Source organism: Heteronotia binoei, chromosome 12 (assembly GCF_032191835.1).
Source record: "Heteronotia binoei isolate CCM8104 ecotype False Entrance Well chromosome 12, APGP_CSIRO_Hbin_v1, whole genome shotgun sequence".
Lineage (NCBI taxonomy): Eukaryota > Metazoa > Chordata > Lepidosauria > Squamata > Gekkonidae > Heteronotia > Heteronotia binoei.
In genome coordinates, this window is record NC_083234.1 from 58082960 (window position 1) to 58103565 (window position 20606).

General features: G+C 42.1%; 1 protein-coding gene across 5 annotated transcripts in view; it reads left to right on the top strand.

The window, feature by feature from the left end:
• The window catches only part of PBX3 (PBX homeobox 3), a 262955-nt gene that overhangs the window by 194878 nt on the left and 47471 nt on the right, over nucleotides 1–20606 (top strand). For all 5 annotated transcript variants that reach the window (XM_060250549.1, XM_060250547.1, XM_060250550.1 and 2 more), the window contains 2 exons: nucleotides 7275–7516; nucleotides 17823–18013. In XM_060250549.1, coding sequence (XP_060106532.1) covers nucleotides 7275–7516; nucleotides 17823–18013 — 433 coding nt within the window. The remainder of the gene's footprint in view (nucleotides 1–7274; nucleotides 7517–17822; nucleotides 18014–20606) is intronic.

Sequence of the window (20606 nt, forward strand, 5' to 3'; positions counted from 1 at the left end):
CTAGGAAGCCTATATGCAAAATATATTTATTTTAGTTTACAAAAGCTGTATCATGCATTTCTGCCCTCACAAGGCAGATAAAATGAAATATATTCTTAATGCCAAAGTATGGAATGAACATACACACCCCTGAAAATTATTCACAAACTTCCATAGAATTACAGTGAATAAAATGCAGTGATTGCACAATATCAAAATATTGAAATTGGTATTTTTACTGAAGGCTGGACAGAATCCATTTTACTGAAGTCCTTTTCAGAATTCAGCAATGCAACTGCTAGTAGCTAAAGGTTTTCGGTTTGGTAAGGGAACATTTAGATTGTGAGAGAAAAATAATTGAGAGGTTATCAGTGTTTCACAAAAACAAATTGGGCTAGACTGTACATGGTAACATAAGTGGATGGAGGGGGGGAGGGTCCAGGAAGGCAAACAGGCTTTACTGTGACCATGAAATCAGGTAGGGAAGAGGATCTTCCTCGTCAAATGGGAGCCCAACCCCAAAGCAGTTCTCCAGTGATGCTTGCTGTACCTTGCCACAACTACAAGATGGAATTTAAGACAGGAAAACTTCCTAAGGATCATTTACAGAGCCAACAGTAAATCAGGTCATTTCATTCCATCCATGTTGGAAAGTCCTTAACTATGATTCTTACTCTTTCTGAACACTTCAGGAAAGGCAACCCTCTCCCCACCTTGAAGCCATGGTGGGTAATTCTATGGATTGACAAAGCTGGTGACACAAATGGGAGTCTTTCTTGTGGATCATTCCCCCCCCCCCCCACACACACACAAACTGGATGAACACTTGGTGGTGATTGGGCCTTTCCTCTGTTTACCCTTTAGCATTTTTGGTGTAGCAAGTGGATTCATCTGGTCTGGTGGCCCTCTGATGGACATGATTTAAAATATTTGCCTTTAAAGTTTCAGAAAAGCCACCCCTCCTGCACAATCTACACAAGGTGAACAAGCAAGCAGATTAATAAATAAGATTGAGAAAGCAGTGTCCTGCGCTTCCACCAGAAGTCTCTTGGGCCCACCTTGCATTGTGCATGCAACATTATTTCGTTAGCTGGGATACCTACTGTACAATTCAGACACTGCAGGCTTCTAATCTGCTTATTTATAATTCAAAAGCTTGCCCATATATTAATGAACCCTTAATGAGCTGTTGAAAATGCCTGAATTACAGTCAGATTATTAAACTCAAACGGCCCCTGTAATCATACCATTTGAGTGGGTTTTTAGGTGCTTTTCATATTGGCAGCTTTGTATTGTGAAGGAGATGGGTTTATTCGGAGGAAAAGCTTTGTAATAATTTTGACCTGCAATTTATTTATTGGCCTCTGAATGCCGTCGCCTGTGCAGGCGTGCTCGTCTGTTATCTTTGGGGGCAGGTGCACAGCGCGTTGAAAGACAGCTAATTAGGATCTGCTGGAAGATATGCTAAAACTGTGGTTTTATAACAAAGCCAAGTTCATTGTTAAACAATGTTTTTAGCGTCTGTTTATGTGATTTGTCTGGATCCTGCAGATACCAAAATGAATGGTGTGGCTGTAAGTAGATGGAAATCGGGAGCAAACAGGTTTGTGGTTAACCTTCCGCAGCTCACCCATGAAGATCTAGAAACTTCTCCTACCGGGAGAGAAATTGTCAGGTTTAAAAGTGGTCCTGAAAGATTGATCAAAGGTGCACTGGTCCAGGGTGCCAGATTTAATATGAAAATATTTGGCTATGGAAAGTTGCAGGGCTTTCTAGCTGGGGTCCTTGTACTTCCGATGCCATTAGTACCTCTCCAGTTGTGCCAGGAGTGATGTATTATTGTGTTCTTTCAAGCCCACTCGGTGCCTTAATACCACGATGCATTGAAAGGTCAGTGAGCTAAGTAGTAATAAACTCATAGGTTGATATACTGAGGAATAAAAATAGAGAAACAATAGCTTCAGTGTGAGCTTATATGTCAAAAATACATATATTATCAGTGCATAATTTATAAAGGCAGATGCTACGTAGCATCCATTGTGTGCAGCTGGTAGATAAAGGAAAGGCAGATTTTGCCAGATGAGGCAGATTCATGAGATCATCTTTAGAAGGTGAAACCTGGATCCAGGAAGATTCCCAGCCATATCGTATCTTTGTCCTCCTAGCCTGTCCCTCTGTGGGGAAGCAGCCTGCTAGTTTTGTGATGTGCTAGGTGCTATGCCAGTAATCAAAATTTAAGTATGTGCCTGAATGTTCACCTTCTTCCCACACGCAGCCTTGTAGGACTTGCTTAATTAGCAGCACATCTCTTCTTATTCTAATGGCAGTCAATTTCCATATGCTTAGCCCTCAAATGAATGTTAACATCCTGGTCCATCTTGCTTACACTGATATATTAGTTCACCCTGTGGGTTATACGTACCCTTTGCTGTGGAGCAGAAATTGAAGTGGGCTTTGCTTTTTAAAAAACAAACAAACCAAAACCTCCCAAAATCACACTTAAATTGGGATTGCAGTAGAGATTGTGCTTCATGGAGTCACCAGTGACCCATGTTGTCTAGTACTTTTAAGAATTGAATTACTGAATTGGGTTGTTTGACTCAGTATCACTTCTTGTTACTGGCAGAAGTATTCCAGGAGCTTGGGCAGAAAAAAAGTCTTTCCCAGCTCTGACTCCCTAATCATTTATCTGGTGTTGGCTGGGACTGAACCTGGGATCTTCTAGATGCAAAGTACGTCCTCTACCACTGAGCTATGGCCCCTCTTATTTAAATTATTTAACAACTTAGATTCCTACCCATGTTTGCCCAGGGCTGTGGACAGAGGTTTTCCTTTTACCTGAGATTTTCAGCTGCAGTCTCCAGAGACAGGGGTTGGGGGAATCTGCAAAACAGGCAGCCTACTCACTAGCTAACTAGCAGTTATTTGCAAATTGTCATAAAGTTACACATATAAGTTAGACATGATCTGCTAGGAACTCCCCTGAAGTAGCTTAGCTTTTTGAAGATGCCTTAATGTGTTAGAGTAAAAACATTAAGATGGGGTGAAGAGGAATCAGCTTTGCATTGACAACTTTGATCTCAGAATTCCAAAAACAAATTCAGGATCTGGGAGGAGACATGTCACACTCACTTCCTGTTTCCCATGCCGTTAGGAACTTTGAGTGCAATTTTGAGAGCCAAAAAACCTCATGCTTAAAAGAGGAAGGCTACAAAGGAGGAGCTGTTTGGGTATGGTTTGAGCTGTGGGTTGTTGAGAGACGACTGAGGAAACTGTTTCTATGAGATCTGATTATACCAAAGCTGGGGGCCACATAGATACAACAAAGACACAGGGAGGGGGCTAGATATGGGTCCAGTAGCACCTTAGAGACCAACAAGAACTTCAGGGTATGAGCTTTCAAGAATCAAAGCTTACCCTTTGAAACAGTTTCCATGTGGGGAGGAATTCATGAAGTTGGGAGCATCATTTACAACTGTGGAGGGCCCACTTAGTTTCATGAATCAACCACCCCCTGTAATTAGTCTTTTCATACTAAATGAAGGTTTATATATTGTAATGACTGTGAGATCAGGTTTTGAGTCAGGGCATCTCTGGGTTGAATCTTGCCCCTGGTACACATTTATTAGGTGATCTTAGGTAAGCTACACTCTCAACTCTCAGCCTTCCTATCTGCACTGTGGGGTTAATAATACTGACATGCCTTACTGGTTTATTTTTATGGCAAAATATTATGTTTGGGAAGTGTTTGGATTCTGAGTGCTATATATAAACACTCAAGGTGGCAGATGATGATTTTATTAACTTCTAACAGTAGCAACCGAATTGAGAGAAGTCAGGCTCTCAGCCCCTCCTTTAATACTCCTTTTTGGAATCCCAGTTTTGTTTACTTTGTTGTGTTCTCTTGATACTCACTTGGCTGCAAGAAGCTATGACCACAGTTCTGTATGTAGTTGTGTATGGCTTGTGCCCGATTGATTTTCATGCAGCTTAATACGCAGATGCTTTGAGTTGTAGTCTTTGCCTTCTAACTTCGAACATGTATTGGTGATGGAGTTAAGTGCTTGTAAGTAGCAAAGAGACATTTCAGCAGAAGTAACCATATTGCATGAAATTATTGCTTGTCGTGAAGCTGGTAGATTTCGTTGTGTGTGTGTGTTTGTGTTTTTCTAGTGCTTTTTATATGACAAGGGACTAACTGATGTTTATGCAGATGTGCATGGTGAAAAAGCCAGAAAGAATCCCCCCCCCCTTTCCCTGAGGAATTTGGGCTAGATTCAGGCGAGTGAGGCAAATAATGTTGGCGCTTCTGAGCTGAATACTTGGCAGTTTATGGATGTTACTGTCATGTCAGCTGCACTTGACGCAGAGCTAGTGCTGGTGTGTATAAACAAAAACATGAGCACCACAGAAGGTAGAGTCTGGATGCAAACACAGTAGGTGCCAGCTCTTCCCCCAGAGAGAATCTGTCAGGGATACCTGCTTTTAAAGCAGATTTGAAGAGGTTAATTGGATTGGGATAGTTTGGGGGGTCACGTTACATCTTTAATGGAAATGCTGATCCAAGGAGCCACAGCTCTAGCGATTTCCCCCCCTACAACCGTAATTATTTCTCAACTTTGTTTTTCAGCAGTGTTGAGTGCATCTTGGCAGTGAGCCTGCCTGACCTGATTAAACCTACAAATTGTCAGCCTTGATCTATACTAGTCAGTTGAGACTGGTGACTAGGCAGCATTTTGGAATCCTCTGTTCAGAGGCAGATTTTTTTTAAATATATAATGTTGATGTTTCTCTGCCAGCTGCTGGTAACAATGCCGGCAGTTTTGAACATGTAGTTAGTGCTGAAATGGCAATTATACTTGCTGGGTGGTTTAAACAACTGATTCTGGGGAGGAGTGTGAAATTCAGCTTTTCTGCACCACAGAGCCAAGCATCACAAAGCAATTGCCGGGGCTTGTATCAAAATCAGATCTGTGACCTACCAGCTGCATCGTTTCATGGGCAGGGTAGCTGCTGTTAGGGATATTTAGATGTGATGGGTTGAGTCCTGGCCTTCTGTCACTTGCGGCTTCCTTCAGATCTCTGTCAGGCATCTGACTCAATGTCAAGGATAGATATAGTTGGGTATCTGCCATGGTCCTACTGTCTTGGGCAAGTCTTGACAATTTTTCTTTGGCTCTAGGAGTTAGCCTAATAATTTAGGAGCCAGACTCATTTTTCATTATTCAGGGTTTCATATTTTAATCACCATATTTAGTGACCACAGTGGAGCATGATCTTGTCACAGTGTCTTGTAATTTTATTAAAACTATGAGAAAATTGTTGTATATACAGATAAATATGGCTAACTTTTAACCGTAGCCTAATTTTGCCCCAGTTCCTCAAAATTCCATCACTTTCAAAAATTTCCATTTAATTGAATATTGGAGCTAACAACTGGTTAAGAAATTGTCATCTACCACCACTGAATAATGCAAAGTTCAGCATACATATAAATGTAACAAACACAAAGATAGGAATTTCATGCATGTTTATTTTTGTCATTTAGAAAACTTCCTGATACAAAATGATGAATAAGCTTTGAACTTGCACTGAGAACTGTTGAGAAATGCTACAATAAAATGGTTGCTGAAAATTCTAGGCACCACAATGAAATTTCTGGGCATCATGGCAAGTTGGTACCTGAAGTGTCTCAAGCCCTGGCATAGGGAGAGCCTACTAGTGTTCAGTAGCAACAATTGCAGCCAACCATCTCTAGGTGGTGGTGCTGTATCCCTTCCTCCAAACAAGTGGACCCAGGGCTGGCTCTGACACTAGGCAAACTAGACAATGGCCTAGGGCGCTGGTCTTCTGGGGTTCCAAATTGAGCGCTACAATTCATCTGTTTTTGAAAATTGGTTATCAGTGCGGGGGGCGGGGAGGCACCAGAAGATAGCCTTGCCTAGGGTGCCAGATAGTCTCGGGCGGGCCCTATCACCCTAACCTCTTGTTTGATAGACTCTTCTGTTTCTTGTATCCTTCTCTGCCAGGTTTTCAGAGGGCAGGGAGGTTTTGGGTCTCTCTAGACACCAGGTTTTTTTTTTTTTTAGCAGGAACACAGTTCCGGCTAACTTGGCCAGGGCTCTGGCTCAAAAAAAGTTCTCAGGCAGAGGGAACCACATGCTCCCAGACAGCACACTCCATCCTCTCTGCCACCTTCAGCCTCCAACAGGCTTGTGAAGAGAGCGAGAGACATGGAAGCACCTATGAGCACCCCCTCCTGGGACAAGCTGGGCCTGCCGCTGCCCGCTGCACCACACATGGCTCTCTGTCTCTCTGGCTATGTTTGGGGATGGGGGGCAAAGCAAGGTCTCTCATTGAGTTGTGTGAGAACACACATCCATGAAATGCATCTGATGGCACTGTACTGTTCTGTTAATATGTGGAAAATAACCTACTGAATGGGTGATGTAACTTCTGGTGACATCAGGGGGTGGGGTCTAATAAGCAAATAAATTCATGCTGGGCTTTTGCTACAGAAAAGTCCTGTCTAGTAGACATGTTCATCTGGTGCCATCTTGGTTAACATTGTGGTACCAGGTGAAGACCTTCCTGTTCTCTTGGGCTTCTGGTATCCTTCTAGTCTGAATGTACTAGTCTTTGTACCTTAATCATTCTGCTGCTACTTTTGTATAATATTGGCTTTGGTGCTGCTTTTAGTCCTTGTATTTATTTATATTGAAAATAAAATAGTTAGTAGCCTAGATTTTTCTAAATATACAATAATGTGAGTAAATAATTTGAGTCACAGAAGTTCTTACCAGCAGAAGCAGTGTAACATATGCAAATAAGTTGAATTTGCATAATTGATTCATGTCACTGAATGTTTTTTTTAAATGGTTTTTTTATTGCTTTGGTATCCTGCCTTTCTTCCATCGTGGAATTTAGGTGCCACACATAGGGTTCCCACGAGGTCTGCTTGACGGACCCAGGCCTGCTTAGCTTCAGGAAGGCTGCTGTTGTGTGTGGCATCCAATCAAGCCTTGGAACGACAGTCTTCCTTATCTTGATGCAGGCATTCTGGCTGTTTGGATGCAGCATCATTATTATTTCTTTTAGTGTTGAGTGTTCACAACATATAGTATATTTTCCTCCTTGAGCAGCAACATCTGTGACAGTGAGCCTGCACAAATTTGTGGTGAAATGGCTTCCAGCAGTAACTGTTTCAGAGGCTCAGAGAAGGTGGGGTAGGCATACAGGATGCAGGCTAGATTAATTTAGGTCTTTTTCCCTCCCTCTCTTTCCTTCACTCAAAGGTCTCAGCATCCGAGGAGCTCAAGAGGAAGATCCTCCTGACCCCCAGCTAATGCGATTGGACAATATGCTTCTGGCAGAAGGGGTTTCAGGTCCTGAGAAAGGTGGAGGATCGGCAGCAGCGGCAGCAGCAGCAGCGGCTTCCGGCGGGACTTCAGATAACTCTATCGAACACTCAGATTACAGGGCCAAATTGACCCAGATCAGACAGATCTATCACACGGAGTTGGAGAAATATGAACAGGTTAGATGTTGCAATCCTCTGTCTGAATATGCTTGACTTCATCATCATCTGCAAAACTCCAATTGGGATTTTTAATTTAGAAGCTGTGTACTCAAAGTGCATTATCGCCATATTTAGTTTGGCTCTTGTGTAAAATGAGGAAGGAGTAGCAGTGCAAGGCCTTGTCAGGTTCTTGGGCCAACAGGCAGAAATAATATTACTTTATTTTTTATGGAACATTTTTCAGCTACTTTCAGCTTTACATAGATCATTGCAGAAATCCTCAAAACAGGCCTGAAAAGTAGGCCTCTCTGATTACATTACAGGTAGGGAGTTGAGAGTAAATCGCTTGCCTAAGTCCTCTGAGTCAGTTTGTGTCTGATTTGCTCATAGTTTAATCTCTGAAGTTTTAGGAGTGAGCTGAAAATAGGACCAAGTGGGGTTTTGTAAGGGGAGAGGAATAAGAGACCTCTAAGTTGCAGGCTATGCTTCCTCAGCAAAATGCTGTAGAGATGATGGGTCAGGCCACTCGTATATGTTTTCCTTTCAGTATCCATTTTAGCACTGGCTATAGTTTAGCCACAGCAAATTGTGTTTAACACTTTCCTTCTGTATCAGAGTCAGAAACCTACTTCTAACTAAAGATTGTCCAATCAGACAGCTGATGTATAGCTATCATTTTGGTAAAATCCCTTCAGAAGCTTGCAATAAAATCAAAGTTAAAATGGCATCATCTAGTAAAATACAAGAGGAAAATGGCCCATCCAAATAACCCATGTTTTGTATCAAAAGAATAACCAACAGTGAGTGCAAATAATAATCAAAATCAAAAGTTAGCCAAAGTCAAACAACATGCCAATAGACATCTCCCCATCCAGTACAGCTAACTCAGAGTAAGGCGAAGGAAACTGAAAGAGAAGTGGGAATTGTGGTTATTAGGTTCATGAGTCCACCAATCAATTTCAAGGCCGTCTGAGGTCTGGTTTTCCATCTATGCATAGCTGCTGCTAGTTGCAGGCATGACTAGTGGTATTAGTAACTAATGTATGTTATAGAAACTATTATTTATTTATTTACATTATATTTATATCCTGCCCACTCCATACAGACTCAAGGTGACTAACAGCATAAAATAGACAGTAAACAAACAATATTAAAACAAAAAAACAATTAGGTAAATAACAATGGTGCTAATTCAGGCAGATCATATAATATTTTTTTTCTCACGCGCACAGATCCTGGGCAGTTAGTAATAAAAGCGCTATGGATCCAGATGTGGAGGCAGCCCTCTCCCATTAGATGTTATATGCCATCCGAAACAAATCAGTCTTGCAGGCCCTGCAGAACTGCGATAAATCCCGCAGGGCCCTGATGCCTTTTGGGAGGGTGTTCCAAAGTATTGGGGCCGCAACCAAGAAGACTCTTGCTCTGGTGGAGTTGAGCCTAGCCTCCTTTAACCCAGGGACAGCCAAAAGATTTTGAGAACTTGACTTTATTAATGAAAGAGCTAGTGTAGTATAAAAGACTGAGCTATGAACAAGCAAATCCTTTGTTCTAGTCTTGCCTTACAGTTACATGAACCATACTCAAACCTCACTCACTCTCTGCTGCATTCCCCCATCTGACACAGGTCAATAATAATATCTCCATATCTTTATAGGGTGGTAGGAAGGATTACGGAGGCAATGTATGTGAAGTGCTTTGAACATGCTCAAGTGCTGCGTAAGTGCTTTGTAGTGCTTAACTTCCAACTACCGTGACATGCTTTGAAAAATCCTTTATTGACAATGTTGATAGCTTCCTGTGATATAGAATTCTGGTACTTCCTGTGATATAGGATTCTCTAGAGACCTCTAGCAGGACAGGACTGTCAGTTCTGGCTCAGCTCCCAATAAGTCTCCAAGTATGCTTCAACTTCTTGGCTGTTTTTTTTTTTAAGAGAGAGCACAATTTGATTAATTCCAGCAACAGCTTCCCTTCTTGCTGTGACCTATCCACACAAAACTGTAGACTATATTGTCATGCTTTTTAAAAGTAAAATATATCCCTCCATGTGTCCATCTCAAAGCCATTTTACATGCAGCTCTTAGAGAATAAAGAATTCTTCTAGTACCTCAGTGTTCCTTGAACACCCATCTTCATACAGCTGCAGAGCGACAAGACTGGAGAGCCTGGTGTGTTGACGTACCACAAGCATCATTGTCTTTTTCTCCCTGAGGTGTCCTAATAAAGCTACCAGTGCTTGAACCTTATCAGATCAGTGAACCAAGCACAGCTTGTGGTTGGTTTTCTGAACTAGAGTTGAAAGAGAAGGCCCAGCTTTCTTGACTCCACTCTGGCACTCAGTTCTATGAGTATGTCAGTGGGAGTGAAATTGAAGAGAAACCACAAAATCCAATTTGCTAAAGGAGGGCTAATCAGAGGCTGCAATTGTTGCAGGGGCACTCAGCCTAGGGAGGCTTTGCCTGTCTCAGTAGCCTTGTTACAGTACTGTAAGATAAAACCATGCTGGAATGTCAAGTGGTTTCATATTAATCACCAGGATAAGAAAATGCCACTTTTGGAGGCTCTTACTAGCTTCTGTATGTTGGTTACAAGGGCTAGTGGGGAAATGTCACAATGAAATGAATGTGGTGTTGTGGGGGGGGGGGGGGAGAGCGTTTTAGAAAGCATTGTGTTGCCATTTTGAAATTCTTTTATATTGTAAAAACTGTTCTTCCCTCCTCGCTGCAAACCCACATATGACATTTCTGCAGGGGGGCTGGGGAGGGACGAATCAATTGCAATCCAAGTGTTTGATGTTTTAAATTGTATTTTTCTTTTCCTACTTTGGTTTTCTGGCAGCCAACACAAAATGTCTTTTTAGGCACTTCAAGAAGCAGTACTGGGGTTTTGAAAAATTAACACATCAGAAATGTTGGTTTGTTTATGATGGCAATGAACAAGTTCAGTTAGTTTGGCTATAATTCAGCAGAAGAGTTTGGATTGCTGTGCACTCTTTCTCTTGGGACATGTATGTTTGAATGTCTTAATTAAAACCGTATAGTCACGCTTTTTTTTAACAATCCTGAGGACTGGGAACTTATCTTTTCAGGAGTTTATTACTTTAAGCTTCAGGAGACCACTTAATGAACCATAGAGCTGGTTATTAAAGATGAGCAGTATCTCGATGCCATGTATATGGTGTTCCTGGGTCTCTAGCTGGCATGATCAGTGGCCAGTTATCAGAGCAGAGGAGGGATCTGCTGTGTTGTCCCATTCCTTCTCCTCTTTCAAAGGTTTGCTACCATACCAGTTTGTAATAGGGCAATACAACTGTCACTGAAAACTTGGGGGGAGGCTTTACAAAAGAGGTGGATCTTGGTACAACAGATGCATTGTCTTCCCTGGTGTATACAGGTGTTCCTTTGCTTTGCTGTTGCTTTTGCAGGCTTTTGAAATGCAATCCCGAAAAATCCTGGAGGCAATAGGGGGATCTGCACACATACACCTGGGCAACATGGCCTTTCTCCTGCCACCAACCCTCCCCCCCCCCAAAAAAAAAACCACTGCCTTTTTTTTAACCAAAGCTGCCTTGGACCATGTTGAGTTAATTGAAACCATATCTACTCCTGCTGAGCAAGTTTTGCATTCATAGTGAACCAGCTGTGAATTTACATAGCACTCACTTCCTGCATCCACTCCCCCCTCCCCTCACCACCTGTATATCTCTGGTCTCTATGCGTCTGACAAAGAGAGCTGTGTTTCTCAAAAGCTTATGCTACAATAAAATTTGTTAGCCTTAAAGGTGCTACTGAACTCTTCACTATTTTGCAGCAACAGACTAACAAGGCCAACTCCTCTGGATCAGCTAAGAATAGCTGACCTATTAGAAGGAAATAACAAAGTGGTCATTTCCACAATTTGTATAATTCTGTTTGTGGCAAATTTGGGTTTCCTGGGCATGCAGTTTTGGCTTCTGACTTTCCCTTTTTCTTTGGCAAACTCTGAAAACCTCTATCAAAAAACCTGAAATGCAAGAGGATTGCTTTCATTTCTCATGAGCCCAGAATATCAGCTGTTTAAGCACAAATTTATTGATACCTCTTGTTTTAACTGTAGGAGATGCTTTAAAATGAATTAATAGTGCAAATACCCACTGTTGCAACATGGCACTAGACAGAGTGGGAGCGGGAATAAATTCCGAGTATTGTGGGCAGCCGTTTCTCTGGCCTTGTAGCCTCTGACTGTAATAAATGTAAGCATTTGGAAGGGGCCCAGCGTTCAAGCCCCGTAGCTCCATTTGCAAAGGTTTCAACTGAAATGTCAGATCCATCCGTCCAGACCCCAGGAAACTAGCGGGGGGGTGGGGGGTGGGTGGGAGGAGAATGCTGCTGGGAGAGCAGAGACAGAGCTGATGTGAAACATGGAAGTTTTCCCCTGTTGATCCTGACACCTAGCAGTGTCTGCTGTACAGAAATATGATAATTTTTCCATGCCTTGCAGCAAACTGTCTCATACTAGTTTGTCTTGAGAACTGTGCCTGTCTCTGCAACTGAGGGGCAAATGGGACTGCTTCTCCACCTTGATTGGCTGCAGGTTTTCTGAAGGTTGTTACAGGTAGAAACAATAGAGGGTAGACAGGTGGAGACGCCGAAAGATGTGTGCCTTTGGCTGCACAGTTCAGGCATTAGCCCTTTGTGAAGGTAAGGCAGGTAGTTGCATTAACTTTTGTCTCAGAAGAAAAGGCAGAGGATTGGGAACAATGTTCAGAAGGGATTAAGGGGTCTCAATTTTGCCCCAGGAACCTGCTTATATTGGCCACCAATATAAGCCCCCCCCCAAACATATTCCCTCCATGCATCTTGCTTGCTTCCACCCCCCCTGCAATTATTTGAGACATAAGCAAAGAGCTCTTTAACCCCATCCCCTTAAGTATGAAACACTTTTTCCAGGTTTCACATAGATGTTAAAAGACCCAGGCAACTGAAAATGCGGAGGAAGATAAAGGCACATAAGGGGAAGAACTCTGCTAAAGCCACTGTGTTTGCTCCTGCCAGAGAGGAGGGGAGTAAAAGAGCCTTGTAAATCTCTCGCATATGCATAGCTAGTTCTTCAATCTTTCCTCACCTTTAAAATGTACCACCTGTTAAAAATGCTAACCAGGAAGCTAGATAGCAAATTTGGACATACAAGGCTTGCAGTACCCACAGTGAGATCTCAAGCCAGTCCATCGAGTTCAGTATTATTATTATTATTTGCCTAATAGTGGTTCCCCAGGATCCTCAGGCAGAAAAGGATGTTCCCCTAACATCTGCTAATTGAGATTTTAGAAGAGATGCTTCAGATCTGAATCTTGGACAAAACAAATCTAGGCAAAACAAATCCTTTACTGCTGAGCTGTGACTCTTCCACTGAGATTAAGAGCCTCTGGTTTATATGTTATGGGAGAAGCAACAGTAAGTGCAAATGGCTTCTCGTTGGCCTCTGATATAGTCTTTAAATTATTGTTGCCACCACCACCCCATCTTTGAAGTGTCATCACAAACTATAAATTCAATAAATAAATAAATCATAATCTTGCTGCTTTTTGTGTTGTCCTCACCTCTTTGAACCCAAGAAGAAAAGCCCACCTTGTCTTTACTGCAGCGTTTTTTTTCCTTCCACACACAATCTACCCAGAGTTTGATTTTGACATTTGTTGCCAGTTAGAGGGATGCATTTTAAAGTAGCATGAGGGGGGGGGGAGCCCTCCAGAAAGTGTGTCACGCCATCAGCTTCTCTTCTACTTTCTTAGCGCCAGGAGAAATGCTTCTCTTCATAATTTACAGCTACTATAATAGAGATGACATATTGAAAGCTATCTTCTATAATTACATTGAAATACATTTTTGCTGTAGGCAAAAGTATTGTAAGCGTCCCAAACCACCCAGAGCAGCTGGGAAGCTTCGTTTGCACAGATATCTTGTTGTCCCATTGCAGAAAGGATATTATGGAGCTGGAAAAGGGCAACTAAAATGATCAGGGAATTGGGGCACCTTCTCTATAAGGAAAGGCCAAAGCATTTTGGGACTCTTTTGTTTAGAAAAAAAACCCCTATAATTGAGGTTATTATAGAGCTGGTAAAATATTTTGTGATTATGTAAAAAGTGAATAGAGAAATTTCCCCCCTCTCCTTTTTGGCTCACCTAGTGAAATTGATTACTAATAGATTGATGACAAACAAAGGAAATGCTTCTTCACACAATGTATAATTATTTTCTATTTATTTAAAAGATTTATGTGCTGCTTCTTTTTTACAAAACTTAGGGCCCCCAAAGTGGTGAGCCTTAAAAATATTTTGTAGGGTGGGATAATGAGAGTTAGTGAGGCAAAAGAGGGAGGCAGGTGAATCTTCCCGGAAAAGGATTTCCAAGGTTTTTCTGCCACAACCAAAACAGCCCTTTCTTGGGGTTGTTGTTATTATTTGTTTATTTATATTCTGCCCATCCCCCCATTTGGGGGCTCAGAGCAGAGTACATCAAAATAGAAATAAATCACAATAAAATAATAATAAAACCAATTACAACATTCAGTAAAGTGCAACAAGATGATTCAGCAAGGTGATACAGCACAAAAATAGTACCACAATACAGCACCACAATACTGTAGTGCAGTAGAGCAGTAGGGGGGGGGGGGGGGAGGCCAACTGACTGAATAAATAGATGCCCGCTGCCTCATCCAAAAACCTGACGGAGGCTCAAATGATGGGGCACCCAAAGCAGGACTCTCAGAAGATGACTGGAGTGGTTGGGTAGGCTCATATGGGAGTTGTCAGTCCTAATGGTATGCTGGCCCCAGGCCATATAGGGCTTTAAATAAAAGTCAGTACCAGCATCAAAAATTGGGCCTGGAAAAAAACTGTAGATGGAACAAAAGTGGAATTATATGGTCCCTACAATGTTCCCTCTAAGCTGCAGAGTCTTGTGAGCAAAAATTCTACTTTGTGAGCTACTGGCATTCAATTATTGTGAACTGCTGCATAAATTACTGTGCTCTGGGGTCATCCTAATTCAAAAATGTGTGGATTTAAGGCTAAAAATCTGTTGAGCTAGCTCATGCTAACTCAGCTTAGAGGGAACACTGCCTACAACCTATACCAGTCAACCTTCTGTACTGCAGCATTCTGTACCAGCTGTAGCTTCCAGACAGTCTTCAAGGCCAATCCCATGTAGAGCACATTGCAGCAAGCTAATCAAGATATATATAAGAAGAATAAGTATAATAAATACTGTGAATTCCAGGTGTTTGTTTTACAAAAGAAGCAAGTATTTAGCTCTTTCCATTACAGAGATATAAGGGTAAAGGCACATCTTCACAACAGAAAGGGATAGAGACTTTGTTTTTAAAAGGAAAGTAGGAATTCACAGAATCAGTTATAATGATTGTTATAATGGTATATAATTACAATGATATGAACTTGACAATTTTAAAAAAAATAAAAGTGCCAGGGACCCGAGGAAGGGGGATTGCCACTGCTTGGGGGACTGGGGTAGGGAATCTGCGGGGAAAACCTACCATGTGGAAGCCCCATTGTATTTGTTAAAGTGATGACCTCAGTGCTGTGCTTGCTGCCCTTATATAGTAGATTAAATCATGCAAACAATATTATGCATATTAATTTCTCATTGCCAGGGATTGAATCTGGGCCCTGCTATAAGCAAAACAGGTGTTCTCACCTTCAGCTATTAAGATAAAGCTGGTCATATCAAGTCAGAGCATTGTTCCTTCTTATTCAATATTGTCTACTCTGACTGAACCAGTGGTCTGACTCAGCATAGATTAGACTGAAATGTTATGAATCTCCACAGGTAGACAGAGAAAAGGCTTTTTCCCAGCGCCTGCTAGGAATCCCTTAAATGAAGATGCTGGGTTGTTAAGAGGTGAGCTTCTACCCCAGAGCTGTAGTACACACTTATACAAAGCTGCTTTATTCCTAGTTGTCCCATTGGTCTGTCTAGCTTAATACTTTTCAAGTGTCTTTGTCTGAAAATGCCAGAGATTGAACCTGGGACCTTCTGCATGTGCTTTACCACTGAGCCACAGTCACAGTGAGACAGCTGTGGAGAGCTTAAGAGTCTCTATCTCTCTGTTTGTGTATAGTAGAGATGTGTTCTCCAGCTATATACACATGCATTCACTGTGTCCCTTGGGGTGAGAAACTGTGGTTTCATGGAGCATTGCCTCTGGAGTGGGGTGGTGGGAGTTAGCCTATAATTTTTGCTCTCAGGCATGTAAAGGCAGAGAGGAATCACTTTGCCAGGAGTGTATGCGTCTTTCTTAAGGGTGTACCCAGATTTTAATTATCTAAATGTAAATACTTAACAAATTTTACTTAGAGTAATGAGCTAAAGTGCACACTACATAAATGAGATGTTCTAATTAATCATGTATGAACTACTGGTTTAAAAGGAAGCTCTATGAATCCTGCGGATGTGCTGGTCTGTTGCCAAATTGCTAATCAGCGTTTGCATTCATAGATGGCTTTGGTTAATAAGTTGCAAGAGACGTTCCCAGCAAATGCTGAAGGAAAGAAGGATCATCCTCTCTCTCTCTCTCTCTCCCCCCCCCCCCCATCCCCATCCCCACCTCCACTGTATAAACTTTTCACTCTTCACCTCTTTACCTCTCTGCCCGCTAACAGGCCAAACAGGGACTGCACTGACAGTGCAATCCTGAGCCAAGTTAAATCCTTCTAAGCTGAAGTCCGTGGGCTCAGAAAAATATAATACTTTTTAGGATTGCACTGTGGAGCAATGGAGGCAGTGAAGACAATGACTGTTAGTACAGCACAGTGTTTCCCCCCAACTTTTGATAGCCACAGTATGCTTTTTCCCTGGATTTAAAAGTTTGGTAATATCTAATAAGGTGCAGGGTTTTTGTGCCTTGATTATCTTATTAGGGAAAAAACAGAGAACAGGGCAGTATTCAGCCCTGAATGTGAGGCTCAGGGAAAATGGTATGAAATCTGAATCTGCATTGATCCCTGGGGACTGGCTGGGACATGATTTGAGTATGTCTATGATGTGTGTAAAAGAATCAGTTGCACACCATACTGTCTTCCCCACCATATTCCCCCACAAACTTATTTTCTATTTTTAGCCTTTAAAAAAAATACCCTTACTTGCCTATGGCCATGCCACCCTAAACATGCCTGATCAGGCCTGGTTAATACTTGGATACCCTTACTTGGGGAAAGAGTTCTGTGCAACTCCAAAGCTCTCCTACCATATTGTGAACTACCATATTACTGTTGTGCAACTCCCTGAGTGACCTTGGGCCAGTCTCACTCTTTCAACCTTACCTATCTCAAGAGTTGCTGTAAGGCCAAAATGGGAGTAGACATAACTGCTCTCAGCATGGCTCCTCACTGGAAGAATGAATGACCAGAGTACCAACTCATTAAATGCAATGAAAAGCAACCTCCAAAAGCGAGGCAGCAGTGTCTGGGCTGGGTGGTCCACTCATTCGTGATACAGAGACACAACCAAATTATCAACCTCCAACAGAGGCTGATGCGGAAAATCCAAAGCAATGAATCGTTCAGAGACACATCAAACAGTCTCTTTTGTGGATGGATAGTTTTGAGCTCATAGGAGCCATGTGTAGTTTGAGCTCATAGGAGCCATGTGTAATAGTTTTAACTCATAGGAAGCATGTGTGATTCCCCACCCCCCATCCAAATATACAATCTGGAAATTACTGGCATAGTCTGTGCAAGTCAGGTTTGATCCAAAAAAGAGAGGAAGTATAGCAGTGAAGGAGTTTGGAGTGTCATGTTTGCTTGGAAAGGCTGAAAAGAGCTGGGCATGAGATAAGGGGGAGTTGTGACTTTCAAGTTTCAAATGTGCAAAAATTATATTATTGAAGCAGAATTATTTTGGGATTTTGAAGGCATGGGTAGAAAAATAGAGAGACAGGTGGCTGTGGCAATGGAAACTGGGGAGGGGGGAGGCTTCTGAGGACAGGTGCCCATTCTTCAGGATGTTCTATCTAACTGTACTTTTTTATCCTGGCATGACTCGAATAATCTGTTCAGATTAAATTATATGTACATAGCCTCTTCCATCCATCGTCCATCAGTTATGCAAGGGTTCCCAGGCAGTCTGCCATTGAAACCCTGACCAGACCCACACTTGCTTAGCTTCAGCAAGATTGCTTCATCACTTTGCTTTTAAACCTTTGACTTCATAGAACATGTTATCAACTTGGGCACCTAAAAGTTGGGTTAAATTGGGGGGGGGCGGGAGTCAAAGACTCTTATATGATGTTACCAAAGATGCCCTCTAACCGACCCTTTCCTTCCTAGGCATGTAACGAATTTACCACGCACGTGATGAACCTTCTCCGAGAGCAAAGCCGGACGCGTCCCATTTCTCCAAAGGAGATTGAGAGGATGGTGGGCATCATCCATCGGAAGTTCAGCTCCATTCAGATGCAGCTCAAACAAAGCACTTGTGAAGCAGTCATGATCTTGAGATCACGGTTCCTTGACGCCAGGTAGGTGAATGGAAGCTGTTCAGTGGCTCACTTGTCGCAACTTGTTTCACTATTTACTGTCTGTAGTATGATGTTTGACTTTGCAGAATGCAATAGTAATAGACAGACTTAGAGAGTGTTCATCTTTTTATCCAATGACCTACAAAGGGTACAAAAGTCTTTCTTCCCTCCTTCCTTCCTTCCTTCCTTCCTTCCTTCCTTGCTTGCCACTTTCTATTCAGCATGTTCTATACTAAAGGGATAAGTTGTTCTGCAGTGTTGCAACCATCTCTCTGTGTTTGAGAATTTCACAGAAGGGTCACTGAGATCACTCAGATTCCAATTAAAGTGAGTTGGAAGGGTAGTGGAATGCTAGCAAGGTAATGGGAAGCCTAAATGACACCAAGTAGTGGAAATTCTCATTTAATAGCACAACAACTACTTTATGTTGATGTGGCAGTTGTTAGTAGGTGTTAACCACTCAATATCCTTTTAATTTGCACTTCTAAGATGTTGAGTTGAAGGGGAAAACCCCTCAATAGCAGAGGACTGGAAAGTCGTAGAGGCTGGCAAATGAAACCAACCTTTAGAAGAGCTGCATGTGCCTTGAGAAGCATTTGGCTGAGGGAATCTCTTATCTGAAATCTCTCAGTTTCTCAGCATTGGGCTTTCAAATGGAATCTTTGCTGTGCCCAAGCCTTTAAATGCAGCCATTTCCCCAAAGAAGGGGACAGAGATGGAAAGGGCACTTTAGTTGTGAACATGGCATGAACTTGTGCCACTGATGAACTAATAAATTTGTACTTGGAGCAACGTCCTATGCTGACCTCAGGTGAAGGCAAACATTTTAGCGCTGGGTCCTTCATCTGCAGTGTGCTTTCTCAGCTTTCTTTATCCACATAGGTACCCACACCCCAAATGGTGGTTATGCCCTCAGTTTCAGCTCTTCACACATGTTTTGGGTAGGCTTATCACACTTTTAAGTGGCTTACATGTTTATGCACATATACGTTTGCCGTAACAGAAAATTTGCTGACATCCAGAAAGAGTGAGAAATGTTAGGGCACTGGCTAGCAGGTGCTCTCTCTAGCTGGCTTTTTCTTGGTTCAAAATGGCCTCCGTGGAAAAGCCATAGAATGGGGGTACTGGGATAGAAACAGTTGTGTTGAAGATAGTGGGAGTGTTTAAAAACCAGTTCCTCTTTCTCTTGAAATGTTCATTCTGTTCTCAGCCTGAGGATCAACCGCTGTGTGTGTGAAGAGCCAAAACTGATCCATCCAGCATAAGTGAGATTCTCTTTGGCTGTACTTGGAAGCTGGCTATAATGTGAGCTTTCAAGGGATATGAAATTTCCAGAACAGAACTGAAAGGTGTGGCTGCAAAGTGGGGTGTGGTTTCTCTGAAGCCAAGGGATGGCTTCAAAACTGGACCACACTGATTCTTTGTCATATATGCACTATGAGAATTGGAGTCTAGCACCAGCATCTAAGTATTAAACTAAGGCAGACCAGTGTTGCTAATAAACAAGTTGCTTGTGGTGGAACTCAAAGTTGGAAAGAAAGAGAAACCCTTTAGAATGCAAAGTGGTTCTTTGCAAAGAGCATGAACTGAAGGCAAAATCAGTGGAAGCAGAGTAATGAGATAAACCTGACTCCAGAGGGAAACAGCTGATTGCTGGGGAACAGGTGTGCCTTGATACAGTTAGGTTGCAGCATGACATATGGAAGTTCCCTATGGGATAGTTGTCCAATGGCATAGGCAAGGAGCCTGCAGGGGGAGTGGAGCTTAAATCAGAAACATTTAGAGTATATTTTCTGATGAACATTCTTGTACAAATAAAGAAACTGAGAGAAGAGAGAAGGCAAAGCAGCTTGCAGAAGAACATTTTTCAGAGCTCTTTAAAAACTTGAATGAAACTTACAGTTTATAAAAAATGGAACATGAGCATTAGTGAGTTATACAACCATTCAGAAACTCTCAATCTTTAGCAGTGCATCGACATATTTAACAGCTAAGCCCTAGTCTAAATCTTTATGGTGTCTTGTTGATAGCCAAATATGACCTCCCATTTTCAAATAATTCCTAGTAGTGTTAGATGCTGGGCAACAATCAGCAAATGAAAGCTGTTGATTGCAGGCCCTGCTTGGGGGCTCTTCCGTGGCATCCAGCTGGCCACTTTGGAGGCAGCATGCTGGACTGAATGGACCATTGGTCTGAATCAGCATGACTAGTATTACATTCATCAGCTTTGCAATTAGAAGGCTTGATAACAGTTAGCCATCTGTGTTTTCTTCTTCAAATAACTTAATAATTTTAACAGTAGCTTGTGATGGAATTTGATAACCCATAGCATCCATAGCTTTTTTTGCAATATTTTTTCCATGTTTCTAGGCATATGGACAGTTCTACCGTATGTGCAAAAATGCCCTTTACCTGCCTGTTTATCTGGCCAGCAAATGCCAGTAACTTGTCCTATGTTAAACCTTTTACTGGTGTCTAAATACATTGGTCTGTAGCAGCAAAATAAAACAGGAGTGAAGTGGGGCCTTAAAGACTAACAAAATTCATTCCTGCACAAGCTTTCATGAGTCAGAACTCACTTCATCATGCTCAT